Source organism: Quercus suber, unplaced genomic scaffold (assembly GCF_002906115.3).
Source record: "Quercus suber isolate HL8 unplaced genomic scaffold, Cork oak 2.0 scaffold_631, whole genome shotgun sequence".
Classification (NCBI taxonomy): Eukaryota; Viridiplantae; Streptophyta; class Magnoliopsida; order Fagales; family Fagaceae; genus Quercus; species Quercus suber.
Window position 1 is genome coordinate 17,948 of NW_027070073.1, and position 12,184 is coordinate 30,131.

At 38.0% G+C, this 12,184-nt stretch overlaps 1 protein-coding gene across 1 annotated transcript; it reads left to right on the forward strand.

Moving 5' to 3' along the window:
* Window positions 1-404: 404 nt before the first annotated feature.
* Window positions 405-7,620, forward strand: LOC111999327 (uncharacterized). Its single transcript, XM_024031454.2, has 4 exons — window positions 405-520; window positions 1,268-2,598; window positions 4,425-4,643; window positions 6,346-7,620. The coding sequence occupies exons 2-4, from the start codon at window positions 1,306-1,308 to the stop codon at window positions 7,324-7,326; spliced, it is 2,493 nt and encodes an 830-aa protein (XP_023887222.2). The 5' UTR covers window positions 405-520; window positions 1,268-1,305; the 3' UTR covers window positions 7,327-7,620.
* The last annotated feature ends 4,564 nt before the right edge of the window (window positions 7,621-12,184 follow it).

Genomic DNA, 12,184 nt, shown 5'->3' on the forward strand with positions numbered 1-12,184 from the left:
CTTAAGTCTTTACAAACACAAACGAGCCAAAAAGGACATAACCTCGGACACTCTTATCATACAACTCAGCTAGGTTTCCCATGTTCCAAAGTTAGCCGACTAGTACTAGACTGAGTAAAAAAAAAAAATTAGGGACACAACCTTTACTAAAGTTTAAAGTGATTGGTATTTGGTCGTAAGTAACGAATAAAAAAATGGTCAGCTTATTCGAAAGTGTTCATTGCCCGTAATTGATTTAAGTTATCAAGTTATGATAAAAGTTATGAAAAGTATGGGTACGACACTGTTTTCCTTGGTTTGGATTGCCACGTTGGTAGTAGCACTTTACTAAATCTTGCCGAGTCAGATGAGACTTACTGCCTCTGGACCCACATGCTGACATGGCAAGCCGGGGAAGTGCACGTAAAAGACTTTTGGAATTTACAGGTTTCGTCAACTTTATTATATGAATGAATCTGCAAAGTTTTATGTGATTGCAGTTGAGAACCAGAATTCAGACAGTTTGTGGTCTAGAATCCAGGTGGGTCTTCTACTCTGTCTATAATCATTCTAACATGCTTAATTACAATTCTCTGATCTACGTTGTACTCACTTTCTCAGATTTTCAATGATCTTTTTGGTCTGTTTGGTAGCTAGGGAAAAATATGGTTGATATAGTAAAGAAAGTAAACAGCCTCTTGGTTGTCTGATCTTTCACCTCACTTCACTGGTGTGTGTTTATTGGTTTGTCTTTTGTAGATCAGAACCATGATGATCTATGAGATTCCACATTTTCCTTGCTACCCTTCTACTTTTGTAGATCAAAACCAACGAACCCTCACTCAGTCTCTCAAAACAAAAATAATTTCCAATTTTTGCATGTTTTTATGTCTTATTCTTATGTATCATCTGCTTATTGCTGTACATCCTAAATCATCATTTCGATTCTTTCTTTTATTACTAATAAAATTTAGCAAATTTTTAAAATAATTTAGAATTTTAGAAGTTTTGAACAAGATGAAACAAGAGTAATGTAGGTATACAAGATTTTTTTTTTTTTTTTTTTTTTGAAACAACTGTTGATATTGCTTGCTGTGGTTAGAACAACATTTTTATTATATCCAACGCTGACACCATTTTTATTAACAAGTCATGCCAAGCTTTGTGAAAAATAGTTTTGTGCCTAGACTTATATTAACAATAGCCTTTTCGCAAGCTTAGAATGATTTTTATTTTGAGTTGCGAATTCCATCTTTTACATTCTGAGACGTGTTCCTCATTTTCTCAGCAACCTGAGACAGGTTTGATCTCAAGAGGACAAGCAATATGTTTGGGTTTATTCTTAAAATCTTCCCGTGCGTCCTTTGTTTCTTGAAATCTTTCGTTAGAAAACTTTTTCTGGGGTCTCGTTCTAGTAGTAGCCCTTCTGCTGGGAACAATGATTTAGTATACGAACCACCGCCGGAGTCACATCCAAGTGCTTCTTCATCTTATCCAATCGAAGTTGTAGTAGATTCAGTGACTGTCAAACCACAACATGTTCAGAGTTCATCCCAAAGGACTGACCAAATTTCTCAGAAATCAAAAGAATCAGGTCCATTGCTACCTATATTCTCTTCTAAACAACCCACATTGTCTTGTACACCACTTCAATCTCCATCCAAACCATCTCCATCTTCCTCAAACATACCCCAATCTTCATTGACAAGCAGCTCAGTGACAGCCAAGCCACAACATGTTCAGAGTTCTTCCCAAAGCATAACTAATGAAGTTTCTCACAGTTCTAAAGTTTCAAGTCCAGTCCCACCTACAATTTCTTCTAGACTACTTCAATCTCCATCTAAACCATCTCCATCTTCCTCAAACATACCCCAATCTCCATTGACAAGCAGCTCAGTGACAGTCAAGCCACAACATGTTCAGAGTTCTTCCCAAAGCATAACTAATGAAGTTTCTCACAGTTCTAAAGTTTCAAGTCCAGTCCCACCTACAATTTCTTCTACGCCACTTCAATCTCCATCTAAACCATCTGCATCATCCAATAACCTTTGGCTTTACCATCTATCTCAATTGCCACCTACATTTTCTTCCAACAGTTCAAATCCATTGCCACCTACATTTTCCTCTAGACAACCTGCAGATTCCTCAAACCTATCCCAATCTTCATCAAAACCACCTCCCTTGTCTTCCAGTCCATCTCCATCATCCCTTAGAATTCCAGTTGATTCTTCCATATCATATAAATATTCCCCCAAGACCACTGAACCCCCATCAGCTTCTTCTTCTCCAACTTCCTATAAACCACCTCAATCTTCACCTTCAGTGGTCCCATATTCATCCAAGCCACCTCCTTCTTCCTCTGGGCCACCTCTGTATTCCACTAAGCAATCACCAGTTTTTAAGCTAACTCTGCATACAGCTCCCAATAATGTAACAAATGAAGAAAGCAAGACAACTTATGTGTGTGAAAAGGGTGCACCCATATATGCTATTCCTGAGGATATCAAAGATCTCATCAAGGAAGACATTGCACCTCCAATTCTGGAGCAGCCTTTATCTCCTTCAACTTATAAGGCTTATTTTGCTGCTCTGTTATATGCTGAGGATTACTACTTGGAGGTAAGTTAACTACTCTGTCAACAAAATTTTACTTGGTATATTATACCAATTTGTGTACTATATTCTTTGACATCTAGTTTTTGGTGAATNAATTTAAAATGTACGATGGATATTTGCAAATAACAATGTAAAAGAGATGCCGAAATGGGATCCAAAAAAAAAGATAAATTTAAGAAACTTTAGAATAGTTGCTTTGTTCCTATGAAAGGTTTTAAGAAAATGACTTGGTTCATTTACATTGCGACTCTCACTCATTTATATGGGATTTTTAGAGATAAAGTAGAAAGATTCTTATTAATACTAGGAACCCACTACTATTCATTTTATATCAAAATAGATGATTTTTTATTATTTATTATTTATTTGTTTATGCCTTGTAGCTCAACTAGTTGGCTCCCCTAATATTTCCAATGGTGACATCTAGGGTTCAAATCCTCATTGAATTATCAACAAAAAAGTATTCCTATTTATTTGTTTATGATGCTCTCAGTTCAAATATTATTGTTGAGGGAGAAAAAAATAAGAAAGTAATTATTTGATACACCTGCAATTGGATACCCTTTTAACAAGTAGACAAGTGAATCCAACAGAGCAAATAAAAATTTAATTGCTAAAGTCAGCACATAAACAAAATTTATCATCTAGAACAAATTCATCTTAAAAACAATAGAAAAATATGGTTTCACTCTTTTTAATCATAATCTAGAAGTTGATCTTGTGAATGCACAGAAGTATTTCATTTGAATGCTATAACAAACAGAACAAAACCAAGAAGCAGAATGCTGTATAATTGATGCTATGCACAACTAAATCAGTTTTGGCAACAAATTCACACAATATATTGAGTTACTGCATAAACTTCATATGTGCTTCAGGCAAAAATTTTGATTTTCTTTTACTGACAGGAGTATGATCCCTTCACTCTCACACACACCAGGGAAAGCACTGCATGTGGGAAACGCCCATAACTCAACTAAAACCCAATCAAAGAAGAGGATGACCAGAGTGAGACTACCATTTACATTATAAACCAGAAATACATTATACTGTTATTGACTCAGGTCAGCTATTCCTAGCATAGTTGGGATGTCCACTTCAAAGTTCAATTCAATCTAATTTCAAATGGTGCTTGTATCATTTCTTTTTTATAATGAATATGCTTGCATCATTTCTCCTTGTCTCTAGTAAGAGAGAGTTCCCAATTGGCTTTTCATGACAACTTTTCTATTAATGAGTGCGTGTTGAAAGTTTAGGAGGCATTAAACCACAGCAAACACGGCAAAGGAACTCATTTGCAATACAAACTTGAATGTCCAATCCAAAACTAAAACTGTATTACTTTATTTTTGGGATAGGTTAAACAGTTAAAATTTACATAGGTAACAAAAATTGTTTTGAATTGAAGGCAAATATGCACACAAATTATAGAGATCAAATGAGATATGTTTAGAATTCAGCTTCTCTACCCTACTGATTTGCATCCCGGTATTATTTTTCAAATATATTTCTTTCAATTTTTCTATATTATTGACTTATATAAATGTTTATCAATATTGTTTGAAATTAATTTAGTAAAATAGGATCACGAAATTTTATCAGATAGTTCATAACTACATCAGTTAAACCTGACCAAATTATTTACCACAGTGTTTACATTGTCAATGTTATTACTGAAGAAGAATGGGGTCATTCCCCAGTGTTACTAGGACTATGTCCTCTTCTCCCATCCCCTATTCCTATTTTGATTACATCACTGCTTGGTCAAGATTTATGCCTATGCTTTTGCACTCTGGCTTGTAATAACTTTGGGCTTTTATTGGAACTAGAAATGGAGTGATTTCCTATTGGAGAAAGTGACATTGAAGCCAGACAAAGCAGTACTTTTAAAATCAAAAAAGTCAAAATATTCTAATGGAAGTGGTGAGGAGGATGATAAAATCTTTGTAGAATTTGAGATTGATTCTATTCCTGGGAGGCGGCCTTTCCTTTTATCAAGGGACGTGGTCCATGCACGACCTTCGGATAAAAAGGTTGAGCCATTTCAGGTAAGCTTACTCTTCAATTAACACATACTTGATCAAATCATATAATTTTGCCTGAGATGGTCTTGAGTTTATGTTTAGATAACTTGATTTTCTTTGAGTTTAAACTGGTCAAGTATTATGGTATTTTGATACATCATTTTTTGAATCTTTCTTTACTAACCTGAAGTGCACCTGACTTTTAACTGTTATATAGCTGGCCAATCCTCAACCTAGTGACACAGTTTGCTAATCTGACCATTTGATTAGTTTGGTCTTGCATAACTGATGAGTGAGCAGCCAAACCTCCCCACAAATCATCCTATAGTAATCTAGCATATCAGGAAAATCTACTTGACCCGCTCCCCTATCCTTGTTGTATCCCTGGTTCACTTGAGAAATCCAGAGGAGGTTACAGGTTATTGAGCTTTTCTACTCTGCAGCAAGGATATTTGGTTACGTCGATGCAAAAATGTGCTCCTTGAAGAGCCAAAATTTATAACAAGTGTGTGTCCTCAAGTGATATTGAATGGATAAGAAAATTATTTAGTTTATCAATATTAGTTAAAATTATTGTGATTTGAGAGTGAGTTAGAGGAGAGAGAGAAAGGAAATGCAGAAGCACTAAGGAATTAACGTGGTTCAACCTAACAACCTATTTCTACAATGGAAAACCCTTGAGGGTGGCTACATCTTTACTATTGAGAGAACCCATTGAGAGACTAGACCTAGGCTAAGCATAGACGACTAATCTTAAGTGTAGTGCAATAGTACAAATTGTAAAGGTATATTCAACCTGGACAAATATCTTTAATATCCCCCTCAAACTCAAGGTGAAATCTTGAATACAACTTGATTTATGATGTAGAATGGACCAGGCACAATGTGGAATGGAAGAAAGGTTGAAGGAATGCATGAGACAGTCACTTCAAGAGGATGGCTGCTCTAATGACCAAAGGATGCCTACTTTGGTTGGAGGATGGATACATTGGTGGCCTAGTGGAACATCGATAGAGAAATGGTGACCTTGGAGAAAAAGAAGGAATGAGAAAACCAAACATAAGCTGGCTCTAATACCATGTTAAAATTGTTATTGTGAATTGAGAGTGAGTAAGAGAAGAGAGAGGGACAGGGAAAGTGGAAGCACTCAGAAATTAACGTGGTTTGGCCTGAAAACCTACGTCCACAATGGAAAACTCTTGAACAGCTACACCTTTACTATGGGGATCTATACTCCATTAAGAATGTATGTGTTGAGAGAGAGACTAAACGTAGACAGATTCTGTAACTAATATATATCAAATGCAGTGACATGTTTACACAGATCTATGCTATCCTATCAACCATACAGTTATCCACTTTTGACAGGTGAAGATCAAAGTCCATACCAAATGATCACATAAAATAAATTTTGATTTTTTCTTTTAAATATTTCATCAGAGGTCTCTAGAGAATTCATAATTGCAGGACTTTATGCTATATTTAGTTAATTATATAAAGATGAAGGAGTCAATTCCAAAACGCCCAACATCTCAGGGTGATTTTTCATACAAAGGAAAAAAGCCACAGAAAAACAAAACCAAAAAAGAGACCTCATAATTTCAATTAATAGCATTATGCAGAATTGTATGCCCATTGTACTAATTGTAGTTGAATTTGCTTATGAATATCTTTTTTTTCATCTTATGATGATGGCTACAACACTAATAGTCTAAATGGTAAGCAGGGTTTTATCCATCGTGTGGTGAAAAGCAGGCTTGTATTAGTTGAATTTGGAGATGATTTTCATTCACAGCATCATCCAAATCGCAAATATGACGTCAGCTTCTCATTCAACAGAGTTTGTCTAAAAAGGGCTCATCAAGCAATTGAAGCTGCATTAGGTCCTTCATCACACAACTTCCTTTTTCCTGAATGCGTCCCTCGGAAGAATATTCTTAACCCACCAGCTCTGTTTGATACCTATGATGAACTTAATACAGATGAATTCAATGCAGTGCGTCGGATCCTAAGCTTTCAGGGCTCACCACCTTATCTTCTTGGCGGCCCGCTTATTGGCACTAATGCGCCAAGGTATGCAACTGAACAAAAAGTATCAGCAAGAACAGGAGTGGTTGTTTGTAAGGCAGTAATCGAAATATATAAAACCTCTAAAGAGAACAGGATTCTTATATGTGCACCTATAAACCGCACATGTGATATGCTAATGAGAAGTTTGAGGGAGGTGATTCCAGAGTCAGATATGTTTCGAGCCAATGCTGCATTTCGAGAGATAGATGAGGTACCCATTGACATTCTGCGCTCATGTCCTGTAAAAGATGAATGTTTTGCATGTCCTCCACTCAAAAAACTTCAGAAATTCAAGATAATTCTGTCAACTTTTGTGAGTAGCTTTCGACTACACAATCAAGGTATAGCTGCCGGACATTTTAGTCATATTTTTCTAGTGGATGCCTCATCAACCACAGAGCCGGAAGCAACAATAGCTTTGGCCAATTTTGCTAATGAGAATACATCTGTTATTGTTACTGGTGAACCTGGAAACCGTTCAGGTTGGGTCCGCTCTAACATGGCAAGGAAATATGGATTGAGGAAGTCATATTTTGAAAGACTTTGTGAAGCCGGGCCATATCAAATCCTCAATCCAATGTTCATCACAGAGCTGGTTGGCTTTGAGCAATGGTCAAAGGACATCTATGAATACTAAATAGCTCTGAGTCATTTTATTGAATTTCATGTTTCAACTGTTCTTTCGTGTACAGCAATATGCAGTATGCACTTGTATAAATGTTGCCACCTTAGTATCTACCTGTGTGTGTGTGTGTGTGTGTGTGTGTTTTTCTTGCTTTGTCGTCTGAGTTTTGTGTGTGTGTGTGTGTGTGTGTATGTTTGCGAAGACCTTCTATGTAAAAATTTAATTTTATTTCCTTCTCTCTTTCTATCTATTGTAAATGACATGTTTAGTTTTATCTCTTGATTCCAGGGACTAATAGTTTCCTTACTATCTGTACTTCATTCATGTTCTCATAGTATTGGTTTTTTTTTTAGTTCATTATGTGAATCATGATGCAAAAGCAATAGCTCTAATGAATTTCAGGTGATATATGTTTGATTATCGAATTTTGTTTAGATTCCAGGTAATGCCGTGTATGAAATTGTTTTAATACCCCACCAAAAAAAAAAAAAAAAAACCAGAGTTGAATGAAATCTCAGTTCCTTTATATATCATGTGATGTAGCCACAAAGGCCCATTTAAATACCTAATAAGCCCAACTTGGAGTTCAAATAGAGATGGCCCAAACTTTGAGGAAAAGAAACTCTACGCACCTCCCAAATCAGGACTGCAGCCTATCTATTGGTACATGAGTAGCCAAATTGCCCTTAATATGCATTGGTTAAAACATACATATTTCTACGCTTAGAAATAGGAACAACAATTTTTCCCCACCCCACAAAGGTGGTAGGACAGGAATGAGACAAGATTTTAGCCTCACACCATTGGGCGGGGCGGTGATGGGTTTAAACTTTTTAGACCCACCCAGCCTCGCTCTTCTCCATCCTCGCCCTGTTCGCATTACTAATAGTTATAATTGTAATTTTTTCATACCTTAATACTCTATTATTTAAACAACCATATCAATATTAGCTTATTTTATTATACCCAATGTGATTTTTTGCCTTTATTTTGTTATGTGTTATACTATGAATTTTTTTTTTTTTTTTTTTTTTTTATTATACTATGAATTTTTTTTTTTTTTTTTTTTTTATGATTGTCTTGTTAAACACTTGGATATATTATTCAATTTGTTCTAAAAATTGATTTGATTGGATATGAAAAATTTAGTTGTAATTTCAAGTATATTTATATTAATGAAATAGGTTTCATTAAAAAAATTGTACTAGTTATAGGGAAAATTAACAAAAAGTAGAGTTTTACAAAGTGGGGCAGGGTTTCGCGAGGCCCCAAGGGGCAGGGATGGGGCAAGACAAAACCATACAGAGCGAGGATGAAGACCCCATCCTTCAGCCCCGCCCCGCCCCATTGTCATCCCTACTCAAAAATCCCATTATAGAAAAACCTATTGCTACCCAAACACTATATGATTTAGCCTTCACATCTCTCCCTCTTTTCCCCTTTATCAATATCAACTATCAAACCCCTTGGGAGTGCTCTTTGGCCTCTGGGCTTGTAGTAGCAGGTGACTGTCTTGCATTCCATTGCAAGAGTTAGTCTGGCCTTCCCCAGGTAAGGCCATCAGTGGTTGGTGAGTAGTAGGTGAGGTAAACAAATCTTGCCTTATCTACCGTAGAGTTGGGTTAGGAAATTATGGTGGAGGAGTTGGAAGAGTTATGGAAGAAGTTATCTTTTACGGAGGAAGAGATCGATGACGTGGAGCTCAGGAGTGGTAGTACGAAAGTGGCAATAGTAAGAGGGAAGAAGTACTATACTGAAGGTCCTCACACAAAGTAGCATTAGTCTGGACACCCTGAGGAATAATCTGAGGATGATGTGGAAGCCAAAAAAGGGAGTGCAACTCTCTGAGATAGAGAAAGATATTTTCTTGGTGGAGTTTGGAGATGAAAAGGATAAGAGGAGAGTTCTCGATATGAGCCCATGGAGTTATGAGAAACAATTAGTACTTATACAAGAGTTTGAAGTCGAGCTGACTCCAAAGGAGATAGAACTGAAGTGGTCTCCATTTTGGATTCAAATGTTCAACCTGTCATTGAAAAGCAAAACAAGGGAGACTGGGTTGCAATAGGTTTTAAGTTAGGGGAGGTCCTAGATGTGGATGTCCCTGAATCAAGAGTTCACTGGGGAAAGTGTCTGAGGGTGAGAATACGAATTGATGCTACAAAGCGCCTGGTGAGGGGAAAACGGGTAACTATAGAAGAAGGGAAGAATAGGTGAATCAATTTCAGGTACGAATGGCTACCAAATTTCTGTTATAGCTGTGGCATGCTCAGTCATGGTATTAAAGAGTGTCTAGAAGGTCCTGCAAATGCCCTTCAAAATGCTGGAAAGCTTCAATATGGTGCATGGATGAGAGGAGAACCCATGAGGAGAGGTAACAAGGAGAATCACAGTCCAAACATGGATGGAGGTCTAGAAGGTGGAGGGATCACCGAAACTAGATCGGAGGCGGAGAATAGTTCCTATACTGAACTGAGAGGGGCTAGTGTGGTAGGTAGCCTTCACGCACCTAGGTTGGCTGATAGGGGTGATGATAGCCCTACCTAGGTTGAAACAAAACTGACTGACCCAAAGCAATTGACAGAAAAATTACACAAAGAAAGTAAAGTCAATCTGAGAGAGGAAAAGGTATTAGAGAAGGAAGCTCAAAATAGTGAAAAGGCAACAAGCCCGAAGGCAGCCCAATCCATGGTGTCTGAAATTATGTAGTTGGAGAATGTTATAATACAAGGGAGTGAGCCAAAATTTAATTTCGAAATGGGGCCAACTCAACCCGAGAAAATGTATGAGACAAAGCTAGGAAAAGATGAGGGCCCACAAAGCCTAGTGGCAATGTTGTTCGATGCTAAAGCGGTCTGGGTCACTGAAACAATCAGCCCAACAACCAAACACTGGAAACGTTTAACTAATAAAAGGCAAGAGTACTGAAGAGGGGCCCGGTCAGGAAACTAAAAAATGCACAGGTCCAACTCCTTTACAAGAGTTGGATCCAATTGTGGTTTATCAAAAAAGACGAAAAGGGAAGAATCAGAGGAAGCTTACCTCAGAGAATGAAGCAGAAATGGTTGGCAGAAAGGCGGAGGCTGCGACGCAGCCCCGCTGAGCTCAATGAATGTGATGGCATGAAACTGCCGAGGTATGGGGTCTACCTTGGCGGTTCAATCTCTCGCCGACGAGGTGAGAACGCGTGAACCCCTGCTGGTCTTTCTAGTTGAAACCAAGGCCAGAGCAAGCAGAATAAAAGGGCTTCAAGCAAAGTTAAACTATACACAGGGCATCATCATCCCAAGCGACGGCAGGAGCGGGGGACTGGCTCTATTATGGAAAGAGGGTGCGAAGGTGAGTTTTAAGAGTTGTTCAAATTCCCACATTGATGTGGTTGTGCGTGAAAGTGATTCTTCTCCCCCTTGGAGAGCCACCGGTTTTTACGGCTTCCCGGAAACAGAAAGGAGGTACATATTGTGGAAGTTATTGGAAACTCTTCGTGATCAGTGTGATATGCCATAGATCGTCTTCGGCGACTTTAATGAGATAGCCTACTCATATGAGAAATCAAGGGGCTTGGAAAGAAATGGCAAGCAGATGGCAAATTTTCGGGATTGTTTAGACAGGTATGGCCTAATTGACTTAGGTTATGTGGGTCAGCGCTTCACTTGGTGTAATGGAAGATATAGTGATCAGAGAACTAAGCTTAGGCTTGATAGAATGGTAGCGACTGAAGATTGGTTGAGGATGCATCCAGAGGCTTGTGTGCATCATTTCTCAATGTCCAATTCCGATCATTGCTTGTTGGTGCTTGCCCTGAAACGCAGTCAGCCAAAAAATCCGACGAAGAAGAGGTTTATGTTTGAGGCTATGCGAACGAGGGAGGAAGGTTGTACGGAAGTAATAGAGTCAGTGTGGGATCCTCTCAGTTGTGGTTCAGGAATAACAATCATGGATAAGCTGAGGAGTTGCCAAGATCAATTGCAGAGTTGGAATTGGAGAGTATTTGGGCATGTGAACAAGGTGCTAAAGCAAAAACAGTCAAGACTTTAACTACTTAAAGCCACTGAAAATGGGAATGAGAAGGCAGAGGAGATTAGGAGTCTAAAGGCAGAAATAAATAAGACTTTACTAAGGGAGGAGATTATGTGGAATCAAAGGTCTAGAGCTCTCTAGATAAAGTGGGGAGATTGGAACACAGTTTTTTCACGCCACTGCTAGTCAAAGACGAAGGCGGAATAGGATAGAAAGGTTGTAAGATTCAGAAGGGGTGTGGCAGGAGGATCAAGGAAGGGTTGAGAGCTTAATTTTGGAGTGCTTTGCTAATATCTTTAAGTCAAACCACCCCTCTTCCTTTGAAGCTAGCTTGAGTGCAATTAATACCCATGTCTCTCTAGAAATGAATGATGAGTTACTAGTAGAATTCAAGGCAGCCAAGGTGGAGCGAGCTATCAAGCAGATGCACCCTACAAAATCTCCTGGACCAAACAGTATGTCCCCGATTTTTTATCAAAAATATTGGGACCTGGTGGGAACTGATGTGATTAATTGTGTTTTGAATGTGCTGAATGTTGGGATTTTGCCTAGTAGTCTTAACGAAACTTACATTTGTCTTATTCCAAAAGTAAAAAACCCTCAAAAAATTACTGAATTTAGACCGATAAGTCTATGCAATGTTTTGTATAAAATAATAGCTAAGGTCCTAGCTAACCGACTGAAAAAAGTCCTTGCAGTTGTGATTGACGAATCCTAGAGTGCTTTTGTACCTGGAAAACTCATTACAGATAATGTGCTAGTAGCTTTTGAAACAATGCATTGTATAGACCAAAGAAGGAAAGGCAAGGAAGCTCTTATGGCCCTAAAGCTTGACATGAGCAAGGCCTAT